The 20,567-nt window shown below is 35.9% G+C and overlaps 1 protein-coding gene across 3 annotated transcripts; it reads right to left on the bottom strand.

The window, feature by feature from the left end:
- Positions 1-3,622: 3,622 nt before the first annotated feature.
- LOC122042383 (E3 ubiquitin-protein ligase At1g63170-like) lies at positions 3,623-20,336 on the bottom strand. Of its 3 annotated transcripts, none has more exons than XM_042602480.1 (5): positions 19,999-20,336; positions 18,689-19,523; positions 16,984-17,109; positions 16,638-16,911; positions 3,623-4,041 (listed from the first exon to the last, which is right to left on the bottom strand). In XM_042602480.1, the coding sequence occupies exons 2-5, from the start codon at positions 19,270-19,272 to the stop codon at positions 3,805-3,807; spliced, it is 1,221 nt and encodes a 406-aa protein (XP_042458414.1). In that variant the 5' UTR covers positions 19,273-19,523; positions 19,999-20,336; the 3' UTR covers positions 3,623-3,804. The 3 variants fall into 3 exon arrangements, with proteins under 3 accessions (XP_042458414.1, XP_042458416.1, XP_042458415.1); XM_042602482.1 differs by having other exon boundaries at positions 3,623-4,038; XM_042602481.1 differs by having other exon boundaries at positions 20,101-20,336.
- Positions 20,337-20,567: the final 231 nt, after the last annotated feature.

Raw genomic sequence — 20,567 nt, 5'->3', positions numbered from 1 at the left:
ATTGAAAAGTCTTGGTCGCCGATTGTCGGTGGAGTGTAGCAACGTTATGGGGGCCTTTTCGAAGCACCAAGCAAGAAGAAAATATGTGATCCGAGTGGCTGGACCACGTGGCTTGGCCAATCGACGCGCTCCACGTCAGCTTGTGGATGAAGTTTCAGGTTCGGGCGCCTGGATTGACTCCAGGCACCTGGATCGCCTAAGCGCCTGCGGCCTGGCAAGCTTGGTCAACGTGGCTTCCCAGACCAGCTCCGGGTGCCCGAACTCCTTCCAGGGGCTCGGACCCCTTTTCTTCAACAACTTTCCCCTTAAGAAAAGGTTAGTCCTAGGCAACCTAAAAATAGATTTTTCCCTGCAAAACAGTGTTAACACAACATAATAGAATATGAGTAGACAAGAATCTAGTCAAGGTCTCAGCTCAGGTTTTCCAAATGGACTTAAGATAGACCGACGCCTACAGTTCCCTCAACGGGGAATGTGTCCTCACTGGATCTCTCCTCTAGTTGCTTACCTTTACTTACCACTTGCAGTCACTCGACTTGCATCTGACCCACTAGGTCTTCCCGCCAGTTGTCAGGTCCGCAAACCCAACTGGATTTCAGTTGGTTGTCAAGTCCCGCGGACCCAACGGGACTTCCGGCCAGATATCGGGCCTTGCGGACCTATCTGGACTTTGCATGAGCTATCGGGCTCTGCAGACCTAGTTGGATTTCCCACCAGCTATCGAGCCCCACAGAGCTAGCTGGATTTTAGCCTAGGGGCAGGTCTTTCAGACCAGTCAACTCCTGCACACTTGGTAGAAGCGTTAGACAAATAACTCGTCTAACTTTAACCTATTTGTCATACATCAAAATCAGACTGTTAGTGCAACCTGCACCAACAGTGTTGATTCAGATCCTCCAAGCATGGTTTGATTCAGATCAGGCCCAATGTGGATTTGATTTCTTGGAGATTAGGACCACGTTCTAGTTGAAAGTTAACATAACATTGTAGCACATCCGAAAAGGCCGAAATAAGCAATAGAGGGCACCGTTGGACTTCATGCAGTCTCAGAATTCTACGGATGATCTAAACAAATCCGATTCAAATCAGGGCTAATGCAGACCTGATTTTCAGAAGATCAGGACCACATGCTAGTTGAAAGTTACATCTATTAAAGGAAAACTCCGAGAGATACATTTTAGATAATATGAACATATACTTAGATGACCACTAATAAATGTTCGAGTTAGACAATGTGAAACTATGACAAATACGCATATCAAACGAGAAAAAGAAAGACTAAAAAAGACTTGGTTAGCAACTATAAAATAAGATAGAATTTGTTTAAGTGTAGATGATGATAAGTAAGAGATAGAGTCCAATGACATAAAAGGATCTATATAGTCGATCTCATCCACTGGGATAAAGCTTGATTGTTGTTATTATTATTTTGGAGAAGGGTGTAAATAACAAATCTCGATTCTACTATTGATCGAATGTTTATCTATAATTATTATTGTAGTGGAGAATAAAAGATAAAACACAACAATAAATAAGCACAAGACACTTGGATTTTATGTGGTTTGAAATTTCTAATTTCTACTCCATGATCTCGAATCCTAACGATACCACCACTATCTTTCTTCTTGTTGAATACTTTTTAGAGATGGAGAAATCTCTTATGTGACCTATCCTTACAAGCAATACAACTAAGAATGCAAAGATACAAGTAAAAATGAATGCAACATAAATAAACAACTTTACATAATGTAAACTTTGTTTGCTTGCTTTTTGTGTTGCTTGGTATTGCTTCTTCCGGAATGCAGCAGTACTCGCCCACGAACTCTAAAAAATTTATTCCTCGAAATTTCCATGAAATCTTCTTTTAAAGGATTGTTGTTTGTGACTAAAATCCACCTATCAATTGACTATTGGAACTTTCCTAGTCGACTCTCACCATCAGTTGACTGCTTTGCCACATTCGAACATTATTCGAGTTTTATCCATTCAATAACTCTTTTTAGCTCTACATCCAGGTCACCAATCAACTGTTATGCACTTTAACAGTCGACTACATATCATCAATTGACTATATTAGTTGACTTAGAAATATTCTATAATGTTTCACATTGGTCATATTTAATTGTAATAGTCGACTACACATTCAATCAACTAAACAACTCCTATCAGTCGATTGATCATGCCACAAACCTATTTAAACTCCAATTAGTGGTTTCATGTTTATCAGTCGACTATATTTTGATTTTAGCCTTACCAAGACTGAATCCTTACCATGTCTAATATATGATCGACTTCAACTTACTTACCTAGCCTTGTCGTTAGGACTTCTACACTTGCCTAGCATCCAATTAACATTAATCTATTAGAACTTTCATTCACATGTCTAACATTTGGTCCTCTATGACTTGTTAAGGCTTCAACCATATGCCCAACATCTGATCCTTGACTTATTAGGACTTCACTTCACATGCGTAACATTCGATCCACCTTAGCCTATTAGGACTTTCATAATTGCTAAGTGTTTTCAATCATAATCCACTTAGATTTCATCTTTGTCAATCCTTTGTTAGACTTTCAGATATCAAGTGTCTGGTCAATCATAACCCACTTGATATCTTACTCAACCATTAAATATATTGATCAACACCAAAACCCAACTCAAACTTGATCAACCTTGATTAAAAGTAGATTACACCAACAATCTCCTCATTTTTTATATTTAATATATATTTAAATTATGGTCATCCATCAACCCAGACTTCATCACCTACGCCATAGTCTAAGTGAATATTTTCCTCACTTAAACACTTCACTTCTCCTCCTTTAACATACATAAAAAGGCTCTCCAATAACCAATTTATGTACCAAAATCTAGGTGAAGGTTCCCTAACCTTCCAAACTCCCCCTTTAGTATTTGTGTACTACTCAAGCTCGAGCTTATTACTTCATCAAGACCGGTTCCTCCCCTTTTGCTTCAATCTCTCTTCTTCTTGAGTCATTGCACATGCCTTTAAGGCGGATCTTCCCTTAAAGCATTCTTCCCTTACCCAAGTATTCCAAACGGCCAGGAATAGCTATATACCATGAGGTGAGGATAAAACAATAAACCTGATGGCTTTATTTCCTTTCCCAAAGTTCCAATTCAACCGTAAATTGATTTCTAAAAATTTCAACAGTCAACTTCCGGAATTCATAAGTAATTCCATACTTATCAAAAAATCATCCAAGAATATTGGACTTGAAACCAAGTAGATTAGATCTAGGAGATTAAACTCAAGTGCAAGGGTAGATGGTCTTAATCGAGATGAAGCTTGGATGACAAACATCATGGATTGAGTGTGGAACTGAAGTGGCTTAGAACTCAAAGATGGTCATCATGCTTGAATGAAGACCGAAGGAAATGTAAGCAATATGTTGCCCTTACAACGTTGTATTTTGGGGATGGTTTGATTGATTGTATTAAAATGATATCAAGTGTTTAGATAGAGTTGTTAGAAATCATCTTGAATGGTTGTATGGAGACCAAGAGGATTTGGGTAGTCTTTGGTTAGTGTCTTATGATTCTAGGATAGTCCATGAGGTACAGAGGTAGTAAGGTCACCTAGAGAATAAAGAATCATAATTGACTCAAAAGGCATCACTTAATCAATAACATTGAAACAACAAGACAGCAAGAGAAGTTAAAAAATAGCAGCCAGCTCGTAGGATCATATGTACATCGAAGTAAGAAATATGTATCAATCCAAAGAATAGTTCCACTAAAACCAATAGCTTGAAGCTGCTGCATTAGAAGGGATTTCTTGCCTACACTGCTACTCTTGCAGAGCTTACACCACTTGCAAGTCTCCTGAAGCTGCAGAGACGACGTATGCAAGCTAAAAGTGAGCTCGAAGTGTCACCAACCTCTGATTTGCAAAGAGGACAGAGGGCATTGATCTTCAGCCATTTATCTACACATTCCTTGTGAAAGAAGTGAGAACAAGGGAGTTCCCGAAGCTCGTCATTGCTCGTGTACTTCGCCAAGCAAATGCAACAATCCTGCTGAAGTAATTCATCACCAACTAAATAACACTAGTGACAAGACTGTAAGCATGGTTTTTAAGATTTTAAAGTAATATGACCCAAGTAAATGAATAATGCAAGAAATTAAAGTAACGAAACATTAAATAATTATTCTTATTGTAGACAGATTACTATTATTTGGCCAGAAGTGGGATTTGATCAAATCCCACGTGTGGTTCACAAATTGGCTGTCATATCACACAAGAATGTGTTTACTGCAGCTAGATCCATGACAAGCAGCAAGTGATCAAAAATTAAATGAAAACTCATGCGCCCGCTTTAAGTAATGCTATACACAACTCTTCAAATCAACAAACATTAATGGAGTTTTCCAAAGCACTTTCAATCACAACTTCTGGTTTCGGCATAAAATCTAAGGCTCAGAGTTTGATATAGAACCCACCGAAACAGGATTGTAGCCAAAAGCCAGATCATGTCAAACAACCAGATTAACTGACCATTGAATCATGATTAACATTAAACCCAACTGAAACAAATACGACCCAACTCACTTACAATTTGAATTTCAATCTTATCTCAAATAAACACACTGTCTAATCTTGAAAACAACTTCAAAATTGAAAAATTGTAGCCAAAACTGAAGAATTACATCTCTAATTTTTCATATCAGTATTCATTATGCCTCGGGCCCATTGGGTAACAGGACGGTTCATTTCTTGATCCCAGTCAAGCAGAGGGTGGGTCTACTTTGCAATACTAATTATAGATGAGGAAATTACACTAAATTTTGTAGCAACTTGATGCTCGGTAATGTCAGAACAAAAACAAACAAGCAGAAAAGTAACGAGTGTAATTCACCACCCTCTAGCGCATCTTTCCGATCCTTCAAGAGGCTTTCATCAATATCTTACATTTTGTGATATAGCATGTTTAAAATTCTTTTTATATCTTTAATCATTTTTTATATATGTCAAATAAGGAGAGAATGTAAAGTTTAAGTTAAAATCTTTCACATTGGTGTAGAAGAATCCATATAGCCCACCCCACCTAGTGGGATAAGGCTTGGTTATTATATTAATTTAAATGGATCGCCAAATGTTAAAAAAGGATATAGTTCTTGCAAACATGCCTCAGCTAGTCGAGTATGACTAAGTGGTTCTGATTTTGATGTGTTTAGCAAAGGGATTGATTTAGGTTAACTTTGTATTTTGCAAGTGCAGAAAACTTGACATATAAAGTCTAAATAGATAAAGGTTGGCCAGAGATAGACGAAGAAGTTCAACTAGAGTTGGCAGACAAGGAGTCTAGAAAGATGAAAGTTAAAACCAATAAGAGTGATAGGTTGCTTGAACAAGGTAAGCGTTGATGAGAAAAACCCAGAAGCTGGAGGCCAAACTTGAAAAGCCTCTTAAGCAAATGAGGAAGTCCCAAATTTGGGGCCTCTTGGCAAAAGAAGACCCCAAGCAAAGCCTCTTAGCAAGTGGATTAAGTCCCTAAGGCAAGACTCCTAGTAGATGGAAGAAGATTTAAAGATAAGGTCTCTCAACATATGAGATGTCAGAAATTATGAGTGAATTCTATTTTGGATTTTGGTTAAGAGTTTTATCTAGGCATGAAATTAATTAATAAAGAGGTGTTTTTAGATCGTTATTGATAATTATTAAATGTTAAATTCAATCAACTGCATAGATGACTTAAGACATTTTGCTCGCAAATGGAAAGGTGTGTTTAGAATTGAGTAACTAAAAATGAATTCAGCCGACCGGAAAAGTTGAGTTAACTTTTGTCTTTATTATTTATTTATACTCTCTTCTTCTTTGGGCTTAAGATCTTCCCTTTAAGCTCTAGTTTTTTTCATATAAGCTTTTCTTTGTTTTTATCTTTATTATAAAAGAAAATTTATGCAAGGTTTGTTTGTCCCTAGTAAAAAAGCAAAGATAATGGGATTTTTGAAACATGACTCACCTTATGAATCAATAAGGCATGACTTAAATTAATAATATCAATTAACTCCTAGTTATAGTAGAGATAATGGGATTTTTCTCTCTATATATCTCATGATGGATAAAGAAGGGAAAAGAATAATTCGAAAAAAATAAGGGATAAAAGAAAAAAAATGGAAAATTAATAGGGAAAAAGAAATGCCTATTCAAAAATAAAAATTTCAACCTCTAAAATAAAAAATAAAATTAAAAAAAAAAATCACGAAGGTCGTCGCAAGGGTCGCGACACCCTTTGCGACCTTGCAAGGCCGTTGCATCCTCACGATGCTAGTCGGCAAGCAAAACAATAAATTCCGCTCATACCGACCGAGCACGGAATTTAAACTGTTGATTAATAGTTAGTCCATTCTTAGTTGATCACAATAACTAAGCTTTTATTCCAATAAATGAAATAGATTATATGAATCCTTTTATATTATTAGGCTCAATCTCTTACTATATTCTCATCTATATTTAAATAAATTTTATCATATTTTATCATTACTAAACAAGTCTTCTTTGATGTCTCTTTTCCTCGATTAATGTGTATTTGCTATGACCTCACATCGTTTAATTGGAACAGTTATTGGTCGCTTAAGTACATACACATATAGGGGTGTCAAAAATGAACCCGACCCGACGACCCAACCCGAGTCGACCCGAAAAAAATCGGGTTCGGGTCGGGTTCGGGTTGGAGGGTTGGAGAGTAAAAATTTCGGGTCGGGTTCGGGTTGACCCGGGTTGGCTTAAATATAGGGTTTTGTGGGTTTTTTTAGAGTTAAATCAAATTTTATTTTAAAAATTTAGATGTTTTTATGTATATTAATATCATGTTTGTATGATAATGATGGAATATTGAGATAAAAGTGAAGAATTATAGGGAAAATAGCCCAAAAAAGTCGTTTTGAATCGGATTTTCGGGTTGAGGTGTTTTGGGCGGACCTCGGGGTCGGGTCGGGTTCGGGTTGGGTTAAAAAAAAAAAAAAAAAAACTCAACCCGACCCAACCCGACCCGACCCACCCGAATTGACACCCCTATACACATACTATCTTAAACGCATTTCTTATCTTAAACACATTTCTTGAAGTTTTCTCTCAATAGGTGCAACCTGACTTTCTCTCTAATGTTCTTTATTCTTATCTTATTCATCTTCATATATCCACACATCCAACTTAATATCTTCATCTTCATCTTTGTGACTCTCATCTGCTTATGTCCTTGTCTCATAGTCTAATATTCATCTCCATATATAATAGCAGGTCTAACCGTTATTATGTAAAACTTTAAACTTTAGAGATACCTTATGATCACAAAGAACATATAGCATTCTCCTCCATTTCAACCATCCTATTTGTGTCATGTAAAACATCTCTATCAACCCCTCCTTTTTTTTTGAAAAAAAGTTCCTACATATTTAAATTTTCAGTGACGAGTTAGCTCGTCATCTCTTGTCTTAATAATTATTTTACTATGTCTACTACCACTAAACCTAAATTCTATACATTATATTTTTCTCTACAAAACCTAAAACCTTTAAGTTCTAATATCTCTCACAAAAGTCGAGTTTAACATTTACTCTTTCACATATCCCATTAATCAAAATAAGGTCTTCTACAAACAACATTCACTATAGTAAATCCTTAATCTAACCTTATTTTTATAGAAAATCTTCGATTAATCTGCTTGGAGTTTTCATTCTTGTCGTTACATTATCAAACATATCTTTAATCCACGTAATTTCTCTCAGGACTTTATCATAAACTTTTTCTAAACCAATAAATATCATATATAAGTCTTGTTTCTTTTACTAATACTTTTTAATCAATTATCTAAAAAAATTTATATCTTCTATCGTCGACCTTCAAGGTATGAATGTAAATTGATTTTCGATCACTTTGGCCTCCTTCTTTAATCTTTTTTTAATCACCCTTTCTCAAAGTTTCATGGTATGACTCATTAACTTAATACCCATATAATTTGCACAATTTTGTACATCTTCTTTATTTTTATACGGAGGTCTAAAGTACTTACCTTATTTAGACTTTTTTTTCGTTTTCAATATTAGGTTGAATAACTTCATATGCCATTCAATACCCTACTTTCTAAGCACGTTTATACCTCTATTGGAATATCATTCAGTCCAACCGCTTTTCTATTTTTCATCCCATTTAATATATTTATATTTTCCAATAAAAATTTAAATTTCTATACTCTTCTAATCTATACTTAAATTCCCTAAACTACGTTGGTCACATAAACCTTCATAAAAAAGTATTGAATTCATCTCTAACGTAGCTTATTTGGGTAAGATCCCTTGTTTTCCCCTCTCATTTTAAATATCCTATAAATATCTCTTTCCTCTTCTTTATATCAATACAAGTATTTAGAAGTTTTATTTTTAGCTTCACTCACTATTTTCTTAACCTCTTTCTTAGCTACTACATACTTTTTTAAAAAAATCGTTTTTACAAGTGTATAGTAACCTATAGGTTTTTTTTCCTTTTATTTTCACTTGTACTTTCTCATTCCACTACTAAAATTTTTTATTTGAAGGTGTCTGTCCTCTTGACTTATCAAGTATACTCTCAACTACTGTTTTCAAATATAACGTCATCTTATCCCATGTCGTACTCAAGTCGTCATGTATTTCTCCTAACAGTGGTTCTCCTACCCTCTTAAAGATACTTCGCTTTCCATTCATTAATTTCACCACTTGATCATAGGAGCTATACATATTTTTCTTTTAGTAATACTATACTTCAAGTGCATATCTAAGCTCACTAACCTATGTTAGATGGTTAAATTTTCTCTAGGGATGACCTTACAATCTTTAAAAAAAAATTTATACTTCTTTCTAGCCATAAGAAAGTTAATTTGCGACTTATTATTCTTACTTTTAAACATAATTAAGTGTTCTTCTTGAAAAATGTATTAGTTATTATAAGTTAATATGCTGTGAAATTCAATATAGTTTTTCCTTCTTAATTTCTTATTCCAAAACCATAGCCCCATACACTCTATTATATTCCTCACTCCTTACTCATATATGTTCATTTAGAACTCCTCATATTAAAATCATCTCGTTTGTCAAAATTTTTATATTATCTCGTCTAGATCTTCCCAAAACCTATGTTTGGTATTTTTATCTAATTTTACTTGAGGTGCAATATGTTAACTACATTAACAATTTCTTTCACCGCCACTATCTTGAAAGTTATAAATTACTCCTACTACTTTGTCGTTTAATCCTTTAATGAACTATCTACAACAATACCTATTCAATTTCTCATTGAACTCTTTCCTATGTACCATAACTTAAATCCTAACTTTTCTATCATCTTTGCCTTCACCTCTACCCATTTTGTCTCTTGTAAACATAATATTAATTCTTCTCCTAATTATCGTATTTACTACCTGCATTGTTTTACCCGTAAGTATTCTTATGTTCTATGTTTAAATCTAAGATAATGAGTATTCATATAATGTTTGTTCATATCCAATATCCAGGTTTTGATTGAGATATAGCGACTCTTGGCAATGCATTCCTCCTAGGAAATAACCTAGCATTAGCTTGATCATTTAATGGATCCATACATAATATTTACCTATGTTTTAATGTTGGATGGTAACTACTCTTAGTTGACACATTTTCCAAATTTTGTTGTGGTTAATCATTAATTATTTTTTAATCGACTCCACCTAGTGGGATAAGACTTGATTGTTGTTGTTGTTAATCATTTTTTAAATTGCATTGTTGTGAAACTAGTTTTTAAATATTCTTTAAAATGTTAGAAAATTCCACTTTTATAGAAAATCTAAAGGATCCTTCAAGTGGGTACATTGCAGCATATTTTTAAATACTGGATACTAAAATAAATGGAAGACACTATTGGATTTTAAACACTTTAGTATCATTTTTCTAAGAAACAGAGATAAAATTGAGTTGAGTGGCACTATGCATTGAATTTAGTTGAAAGTTCATAAAAAGGGCTTTTTAAGCTGATTTTCCTACAAGCTGAACCATATTTCAGACCTGCCAAATCTGAATATTTTTCATTTCTAGAATATTGTTGGTATAAAAAAATTATTTGTATGGAAAGAAGCACAAAATTAGGGGAGGGATAACTTGCATCCCCTCAAGGTAAATTAACAATTGATTTCTAATAAGTTAGATGTATTGGGTTTCGATATTTGATAATATATCTATGTCGGGTCAAGATTCACTAAGGGTGGATCCAAACAAGTTAAGGTTGATCACATGTTTAGAAGTAAGATGGTGAAAAATACAAGCAGGCCAAGGTTGATTGGATATTTGGAAGTTGGTGAGAAGTACAAACAGGTCAAAGTTGATCGGATGCTTAGTAGTTTGGTGAGAAGTCGTGACAAGAATAAAGACCTAGGCAAATGAGAAGTTCGGCCAAGTCAAGGCTGACCGAATGACTAGCAAAAGGAAAGTCGAAGCAGGTCAAAGGTGATCGGATACTTAACAAGAGAAAAGATCAGGCAGGTTAAGATTGACCGAATGTCTGGCATGGGGAAGTGCAAGTTAAGCGTGACGGATGCTTGGCAAGGGAAAAGTCCAGGCAAGTCAAGGGTGACCAAATGCTTAGCAAAGGGCAAACCCTAGGAAAGTGAACTCTAAATAGTGACAACTAATAGAAGAGTAAAGTCTAAGCAAGAGGTAAGTAAGCTAGTAGGTCAGGTAGACTAAGGCTCGGTTGTTTGTATGTGTTTGTATACTTGTCTTGCACGAAGCTAGAGCTAGAAGCAAGACTAGAGAGTTTGGTCTACCAGAAGAACGGTCTGGTCGATCAGATAGGTCTGGATGATCAGACTTAGATTCAGGGCTTGTTTGATGACCGAAAGTTCCAATAGACCGATAAACAATCCAACCGAAAAACCTGATAACATAGAAGTCGCAAGGCTTGATCTTCAGATGAGGTTTAACCAAGGTTTGGTCAACCGAAAAAGATTTTTAGGTCAACCGAAAAAGGGAGATTCGACTATAAAAGGGAGACGAAGGATCAAGATTCAAAACCCAATTCTCATTCAATCCTAATGCATTGTGCTTGAAAAAGGCCTTCAACATTTTGTTTGTGCGATTGAGGAAGTGCTAGGAGAAGTGTCCCGACACTTAGGACTTCCGAACCCCATCAAAACTCTTTGTTTGTATTATATTGTATATGTGCATTATTTTATCTTACTCGTGCTTGTAATTGGTTGAACTTTTAAGAGGTTTCTCAGCCTTTGGAAGGTTTCTGAAAAGGAGAACAAATAGTAGATTCACGCTGAGTACATAGGCCTTGGAGTAACACCTTAGGGGTGGAAACCAAGTAAATCCTCCATGTCATTTTTGTTCTTTCTTATTGTTGTTTTTATTTTAGTATTCCACTGCATAGAGTAACTCTGACAAACAAGAACGAACAAGCGAGAAAAGTAACGACCGTTATTCACCACCCTCTAGCGCATCATTACGATCCTTCAAGAGGCTCTCATCAATATCTTACATTTTGTGATACAGCAAGTTTAAACTTTTTTTTATATATGTCAAAGATTGAGAGAATGTAAAGTTTAAGCTAAAACCTTTCACATTGGCGTATGCAAATCCATATAGCCGACCCCACCTAGTGGGATAAGGCTTAGTTGTTGTTATATTAATTTAAATAGATCGCCAAATGTTAAAAAGGATATAGTTCTTGCAATCATGCCTCAACTAGTTGAGTATGACTAAGCGGTTTTGATTTTGATGTGTTTAGCAAAGAGATTAATTTAGGTTAACTTTGTATTTTGCAAGTGCAGAAAACTTGACATATAAAGTCTAAATAGATAAAGGTTAGCCCGAGATAGATGAAGAAGTTCAACTAGAGTTGGCAGACAAGAGTCTAGATAAGATATAAGTTAAGGTTGACTAGATATTTGACTATGGAGAAAACCAATAAGAGATGGTAAGTTGCTCAAACAAGGTAAGTGTCGATGAGAAAAACCCAGAAGTTGGAGGCCAAAGTGCAAAAGCCTCTTAGCAAATGAGGAAGTCTCAAATTTGAGGCCTCTTGGCAAAAGAAGACCCAGGCGAGGCCTCTTAGAAAGTGGATTAAGTCCCTAAGGCGAGATTCCTAGTAGATGCAAGAAGATTTAAAGATAAGGTCTCTCAACATATGTGATGTGAGAAATTACGAGTGAATTCTAATTTTGGCTTTTGGTTAGAGTTTTATCTAGGCATGAAATAAACTAATAGAGGTGTTTTTAGATCATTATTGATAATTATTAAATGTTAAATTTAGTCAACTGCATAGATGACTAGACATTTTGTTCGCAAATGTAAAGGTGTGTTTAGAGTTGAGTAACTAAAATGAATTCAGTCGACTGGAAAAGTTGAGTTAACTTTTTTCTTTATTATTTATTTAACCTCTCTTCTTCTTTGGGCTTAAAGTCTTCCCTTTAAGCTCTGGTTTTTGTCATATAAGCTTTTTTTGTTTTTTCTTTATTATAAAAAAAAAAGTATGCAAGGTTTCATTGTCTCTAGTAAAAATCAAAGATAATGGGATTTTTGAAACGTGACTCACCTTATGAATCAATAAGCCATGGACGGGGACCTATGGGTTCCAAACCACATTTAACCATTTTGTTAGCATTAAAAAGAGTGGTCCGGTGCATGAAACTCTCGCTAATGCGGGATCCTGAGGAAGAATCTATTGTATGCAGCCTACAAGAGTTTGTTTTCGAGACTCGAATACATGACCTTCAAGTCACACAGCAACAACTTTACCATTGCACCAAGGCTCCCCTTCAACGCTTTTGTTAGTATTACTCTATTATATTTATTATTCTAATACATAATTTAACTCGTATATTTAAACTTTGCACTCAAATTACTTTTTCTATTTCAGGTTTTCATCTATTCACTCCCTTCTACAAGATCTGACCCTCGGGGAGTCGAAAACTTCATCAAAATGTGATATATACAGATATATAGAGATCATTGTTTCGAAGGGACAACCTGCCCAAAATCACATTGTAAGCTAAAGGTAAATAAACTATTAGGAGCTACACTTAATTGGTTCGAAAGTAAGCTTCCTCACCTATGATTACTCACAGGGTGATTAACCCTAGTGCTTGTTAGCATTTCTAATGAAGTTGGTATGGCTTGCACTCTCTCTATCAATATCTATTTTAGTGTAAGCCATCTTCACAAGCATATCATAGCAAAGCACTTTGGCTGAGTTGTTAGTGTCCACAAGTATTCTTTTCACTAAGTAGTTAGAAGTATGGAACTAACCACAAGTGTATCTTAATGATCCTCCACCTGACTGATTTGTAGTATTCATTTGAGAAAGTAAGTTCCCATTATTCAGGTGCCGTGCTTAAGGAGAAGCAAGTCAAACTAACTTCTCTACAACTCCTCTTTCCTGTGCTTAAGGAAACCATAAACATACTAATCTCTTGTCTTTGATTTCCTTCAAAGATTTTTAATAATTGGTGGTTAGCTAGACACCTTAGGTTCTTTCTATGTCAAGGGGGCTTTCTAATGTTTCGAGGTTCCTTGAGTTTCTGAGATCACGCCTTTATATTCTTGGACTTCACTATAACATCTGTTGTAGTATATCATCCTACCTTTTCTAACATTTTAGCAGTCACATGATTAACTCTCATATAGTGAGTGTAGGAATAGGGATGATGTAAGGAAAATTTTAAGGTCATCATGAGCACCTCAAAATTTAAATCTATTTATCGAGCTACATAAATGAATCTTGTTAGTGATTCATCACTGCCTTGTTTCAGTGACATCAAGTTGTCAACCCTTTGGAATATTCACCAATTACCAATGAAGTAGGCTTTGAAACTTCAATTCAATTCATTGAAGTTGGCAATTTGTCCCATAGGCAAGCATGTGAACCCCTTATAGACCACTCCCTATAACATAGTCAAAAAACTAAACATATTTGCCATTCTATATAGGGATCCTATAAGCATCCACATGTTCAAAAGGGTCAATTCTTCCATCATATATGTCCATGTTCAGGACCTCAAAAATATTTGGTACCGGCTCTTCTTGGATGTTCCAAACAAATGGTGTTCATTCAACTCTTGCTCTAATGCTTTGGTTTAGCTTTCCCCCAGTGCGTTACTTCATAAGGTCATCTAACCCTCCCCTTCGGAGAGAACTTCAACCCCTTGGGAACTTCTAGCTCCTCCTCCAATTCATAATTCACCAAGTTCTATAGAGCACTATCTCTACAGTTTAAAATTCTCTTTCCAACATGTCAATCACAAGGCAAAGTGAAGTTCATCAACTCCCAACTTATCATAGCTGATGGTTATAAACTCTTTTGAGGCCATCAGACCAAAGTCAAAAATCCTCATCTGTAGCTTTGGGATTATGGAGGTTGGATCCACTCCCCTATTAAACTTTGTGGGATTATGGAGGTTGGGTTTACTCCCCATTAAACTAAGGTGTCACTCAATGGGTTCCCTAAGGGAACCAATGTGACCTTAAACTCAAATGCTCCCCATTGGGATTCCAACCCTACGTGCCCCCTCCCTAGCAATTATCTATTAAAGTTGAGATACTTAAATAATATAGACTATTTAATGGCATAGTTAAAGCAAGTCTTCTATAGTCATCCAATTACATAATCAAAGCAAGTGTTCTGTAAGGTCAAGCTAGAAGAAATCAATCAAGCTGCCAAGCTAAAATGAGAGAAAACGACAGCAAATATGAAGGGCTAAGATGGAGAGTCTATCGAGATGGACTGGGAGGTAGGCAATTGACGTGGGCCACTAAGGTGGGAATTGATGTAGGCTATAAAGTTGGGATTATTCACAATGGAGCTTCTCTCTTTCACCCATTCTCTCGACTGCCACTATTCAAGGCAATGCTTTTCCATCTTTGCCCTCCAAGGCTTATTTACAGGATTTGAGATTTGTTTTCACACTGGCATGTATTGCCACACGCCCTAGGCCTGACATCATTTAGCTTGCCTCTTGTCTCTGGGTTGATGTTACACTGCCATGATCAGTAATGTGGCAAGGTATTATGGGAGGTTTCTGGTGGCATTGGTTTGATTAAAATAACACAGTGGCCACAATAGTAGGTAGTGGGGTTTAATTACCTTGTGCCAATGACATTAAAATTCCTACTCCATAAGACAGTGGACTCATTGAGTTGCTATCATCACTCAACCCATTAAAATTTCTTTTTATCCAATGACAAAGTATTTCTCTTACCATATATTGGGTGTATGCTTTGGCTAAAGAATGATTTTAAAAGTCAATATTACAATTTTCATATATGTTATTTTAACGGTAAAGAGATTTCCCAATTTATGGGTATGTGAATCATGGTTTCAAATTTCGAGTCGTATCTAAATTTCGGTAACCAAAATAATATGGTTTTGGTAATGTATCGTGTCATGCTGATATGATTTCAGTAATTTTTAAATATAAAATATATTAACTAAAAATACAAAATTTAATCTAAATATTAAAAAAATAAAAATATTTTTAAAAATTATATAAACAAAGGGGATCACAGTGCCCCCGCTACCACCTTAGCGTGCTCGCAAGGGTGTCGCGCGAGGCTCCGTGAGGTTGCAGATCCTCCATGGAGGCACAATGATCCTCGCAGTAGCCTTCGCGACCACAACCCGTGGAGACATGTGGTGCCGGTGTTGGGCGGCGAATTTTGCCCGTTTCGAGCTACACAACACGAAATTTTAAACCTTGAGTGTTTGCATTTGTTTAAAGTTGGTGATTCTAATAATAAGTACTCTCTCGTGTCATTAAATTTGATGACATCAAGCACAACACAACCTTGTACATAAATAATCTAATTCTCTCCTTAGGTCCATTAAGAGGCACAACTTTCTAATTCAGATAGTTAACATTAAGCCTAACCAACTCCTAATTTCTTATGAAAACACCACTAAAGTTAAAGTAGAGTCAATTTCATTGCTTACACTACATTATAGTGATTAATTGTGCTTAAGTCATAGGTAATACACATTAATGTCCCAATATAGCTATCTAGCTATCTGATTAATTGTACTTAAGCTAGAGATCAATCAATTTGATTTTGTTTCAATTTTATACTATAAAAGGCAGCCCCATGCACGAAGCTCCCGCCAATGCTAGGGGAAGGGTTGGACCACATTGACTTACCTTGTAATTTTGCAAGAGGTTGTTTTCGCGACTCAAACCCATGATCTCAAGATCACATGGCAACAACTTTACCATTGACTCCACTTCCATTTTTGTACTATAAACAAATACAAAATGTCTTACTAGAAAATCTAATATGTTATATATATAAAGATTTTTCATTACTTGAGAAATTTTTTTGGCATGACACATAGATGTAAAAGGAAACAATGGCCCAAGCTAATCCTAGTTCACCTAAGTAAATAAGTAAAAAAGTTTAAAAAAAAAAATCCCAAGCTTTGACAGGGGTATAAAAAGGAAAAACGTGTAGGACAAGTCACCCACCAGGCCACCATATTAGCAGCAAACTTTCTTTCCCTTAGGAACCACATTATTTAGAGAAATATGCACAAGTAATAACTTAAAATGCCAGAAACAATCTGTAGTTGGGTAGCATAAAAGACATCACATTTGTGAGCAAACGAATGACTCACATCATCTGTAGAAGTTATCCGCTCATCAGCAGGACTCAAAATCCCACCCTGACATAGATGTTCTGGATTGCGAGTATCTGTTCTTCTCTTTGACTTGAACTTGAAGGTTGGAAGTGAATTAATGACATCAGATGTTGCCCCCCTTGTTGGATACCAATCATCTCTAATGCCCAAAACAGATATTATACATGGAAAAACACAGCAGAGAGTCGTGAACCGGACAAATGGGATAGCATAGCCAATACAGCTAAGTGCAAGGAATACTATACATAACCTAGAGTCAAAAGAAATACTTCAGATGAACCTGCATAAGCATATCTAATAAGAATTAGAAACATATATCTACCTGTACAAATTGGGAGCACTGTATTCAGAGGAGTTCTCACTAAAAATCCACACATTACCGACAACAAACCATACAGCAAAGAAGCAATCCACAGCCATCTTGAAATGGTCAATAAATGTATTAAACCTGTGACAAAAGAAGAATTCATGGAAAAAATGTTTAATTGGTTATAAGCATATGGTATCCTTAAATATTACTGGAAATTCTCAATATCCCATTCGATGAAAAAACAATAATATTATCAAATGGTAAGGTTCGTGTAGAACCACAAGTACATTCCTTGGTATAAGATCCAATGTTATAAATATTGAACTTATTTCTATGATAGCTAGGACAGTAAAGGTTCATGGTTGGTTACAAATCTCAAAAACAATAAAAACATACCGAAATGGAGAGAAAATAGTATATTCATTGCCTCCATCATTCAGAGCTTTTCAATATAGAATGCCAACATACTTCAAAAAGTGTTTGTTTCAATATATTTCACTTTGCAAAGTACAAGAAATAGGCATTGCTCTATGCGACTGGTTGTCATAGATGCGCTATACAAAATAACTTTTAAGAAGCCATGTAGACTATACGAGGACAGGAAAAAGGATCCTTATCCCAAACTAAGTTTTAAAAATAATAATAATAATAATTCAACAAAGTGAAATCAAGACCTTTGTCTCTATCAAATAGGTATTGCCGAAGTTTCCTTGCACTCAACACAATGGTTTCATCTGTAAATAATATCTGAATGAAGTTGAAACAAATTGGGTTCATATATATTCTGTTTTGAATAAAATGAAGTAACCTCAAAAGGTTTGTCTTAACTTTATTCTTGAGTATGAAATGCAAAAACTATTCATAATAATCTCACATCTATTTCAATGACCAATCTAATCAGTACAAAGACTTAAAAGCATAATCTAAATGCTGAATAAGTTGGGAAGATACGGCTAGATGTGATGATGATAGCGAACCTCAAAAATAGAAGATGAGAGGCCCTACCACTGTGCATTTTCTTTTAAGGTAAGTATAATGTAACCTACTCCAAACTAAGTAAGCCTTGCTATTTGTCAAAAATTTAATTATAAACCCCATGGATCATCATCTCCCTAACTTCCCAATGCAGACTGCCTTGTGAAATTTTCCTTGTACTGGCCCCATAAGGCTAGCACATTAATCAAAATTCAATTTCCAGAAAACCAAATAAGAATAACAAGTGATCTTGAAACTCAACTGTGCCTACTACTTTTCTCATTATCCTTTTAAGAAATTTGTGCGAAGCTTGTCTAATGATTGTATGATTGCATCAGCTCGATAGCATAGAATGACCAAGGTCTAACATTAAATGTGAGGCATTTGAAAATTCTGAAACCACAGGCTTTCTAGAAACTAATCATATTCTGAATGGATTAAAAGGAAACAACACCAGATAAACCTATCTTCAGCATTTTCAGTCATGAGTCACCACTTGAAAACGGGTGGTTTGCATTCCAGTCACTCATAGGACTGGTTTAACTATGAATTTTCTTCCATGGATGGTACTCTATAGTTCATATCAAGTCATAAATTTTGGCAATGCACTCATGAATACAAATGATATTTATGCTTCAAACATACTAAGAAGCATTTATTAAGCTATGGCGAGATCATAACAGAAAATAGACGATAATGAAATGAGGAAAAACAATCCTTTTATTTCTACATAGCACGCTACCTTGTGCCAACAACAACCAAGTTTTGTCTAAACTGAAAGACAGCAGCAAAACTCTGCCCATGATCTTCTATAGCCTGTGGAAAAGACATGGTCATGTATGAAATAGACTCAGGAATGTTGATAGAAGATGAGTTCTGCCGGTGAAGTTGTGATTCCTGTTGTGAAGAATGATTGTTATGATAAATAAAGTGCCAACAAAGATGAGGGAGAGTAGCAGAGCAACCAATAGCATATCCAATCAGCCATGCAAATAATGGAGATTGTGGATGCTCATGTCCCGATAAAGAGAGAACAGTTATAGCTGCAATGATTTGGCCCATGTTGAGAACAAGCTGAAACAAAATCCAGAAACCAGAATTTAGAAGGCTTCTATGAGGACTACGAGCATAACTACCACCAGCTCCAGCTACAGAAGAATTAACAGAATTAGATGTGAAGGGTGTTTGTGTCCTTGTTGAAAGCTCATCATCAGAATGGAATCCATCTGAGTTGTCAGAGTCATCATCATCATAAGTTGATGAGGATGCAACATTACCCCAAGACATGTGTACAATGTGACATTCTTTCTTAAGCTCTCTTTCCATAAGCAGATAGCAACCATCAGTTTGATCTTGAGTTAATTTCAGAAAAGAAAGCCCCCATCTGTTCCACTGTGTAATTTATTGAAGCGGCTTGCAGCAAATGATGACTTCCAGAATAGTTGTCATGAATAAAGGGTCATCCTTCCCACACTGTCTAATTTATTGAAGCAGCTTGCAGCAAATGATGACTTCTAGAACAGTTGCCATGAATAAAGGGTCATCCTTCGCAGCAGCTATAAACAACTGACACGTTCCTATTTTGGAAGGGAAAACAGTTAGCTTCATACTTTGATAACTAAACCAACAAGAAATTGCGTTGAGTGACCTTCCCTACTCAAACTGTTGAAGAGATACCAGCAAGAGAAATGTAAGCAAATATATCTCATCATGAACAAAACAAAGCTTATAATTCTCGCACAAACAAAAGACAGATGATTGTGGAATGACACTGTAAATATGAAGTAAAAGCCAAGGATGACAATTTGAATCTGTAACCGTGCTATGAATTCAACAATGTTGAATGCAAATTTCTTCGGTGATGAACAACCTCAATCAAAAACTTGAGTGGTACCAATGAATTGTTTTCCTTTTTTGCAAATAAGTAAAGGCTGAAGACTACAATGGTCTGCCGACGGTGGAAGTACTGAAATCTAATCAGCGAAGGCCACCGGCAGCAATTCCATCACTACTCTTCACCACGAGGCCAAAAATTCTAGGAGAGTAAAATACCTCAAACGTAGAGAATTAGACAGGAGTTGGCTCGTCAGCGTCTGTGGAAATGACCCAATTACAGCAACAAACGTAGGGGGGGAAATGAAAAGAGAAGCTCACCACCACCATGAAAGAAGGGGCGAGGGAGAAGGCAAGGGCAAGGACAAGGGCAAGGGTGATGCTCCTCCGCCAGAAGCCAAAAATTGAAAAGAATTGTCACTTCAAGATTTCTGCCCTTACCAATGCAAGTTCTTCAGTTCTTGCCCCTTCCCCTCCATCGAAGACTCACCGACAGTGGGCGGCTCTTAGTCACGTGGACATCTTTTCCGGGGGACAACCGAACGCGTGTAGCAATCTGACGATGGAGTCCAGCTAACTATCCGAGGAATGGCTTAACATTTGAGTTTTGTGGGGCTTAAAAATAATTAATTAATTAATTAGGTATCAAATAGAGGTTAATTGCTGAACAAATGTATATATATATATATATATAATATGCTATGAATATTCATATGTGGATTTGTCCGGACTGAACTCGGGTACCTAGTTTTTTTTAGTAATTTTATTATTTTGAAATATATTATATA

Source organism: Zingiber officinale, chromosome 2A, assembly GCF_018446385.1.
Source record: "Zingiber officinale cultivar Zhangliang chromosome 2A, Zo_v1.1, whole genome shotgun sequence".
In the NCBI taxonomy this organism is placed as follows: domain Eukaryota; kingdom Viridiplantae; phylum Streptophyta; class Magnoliopsida; order Zingiberales; family Zingiberaceae; genus Zingiber; species Zingiber officinale.
Note: the sequence above shows the minus strand (reverse complement) of the source record. Positions and strands in the feature narration are given on the sequence as shown.

What these genes read in the sequence shown, in the direction of transcription:
- LOC122042383 (XM_042602480.1), bottom strand. Translation starts at nt 19,272, where the DNA reads ATGGAAAGAGAGCTTAAGAAAGAATGTCACATTGTACACATGTCTTGG. An exon ending in AGTGCTCCCAATTTGTACAG is followed by an intron (nt 16,912 to 16,983) that starts GTAGATATATGT and finishes TTTTGACTCTAG; the next exon opens with GTTATGTATAGTATTCCTTG. An exon ending in GGATAACTTCTACAGATGAT is followed by an intron (nt 4,042 to 16,637) that starts GTGAGTCATTCG and finishes GAATTACTTCAG; the next exon opens with CAGGATTGTTGCATTTGCTT.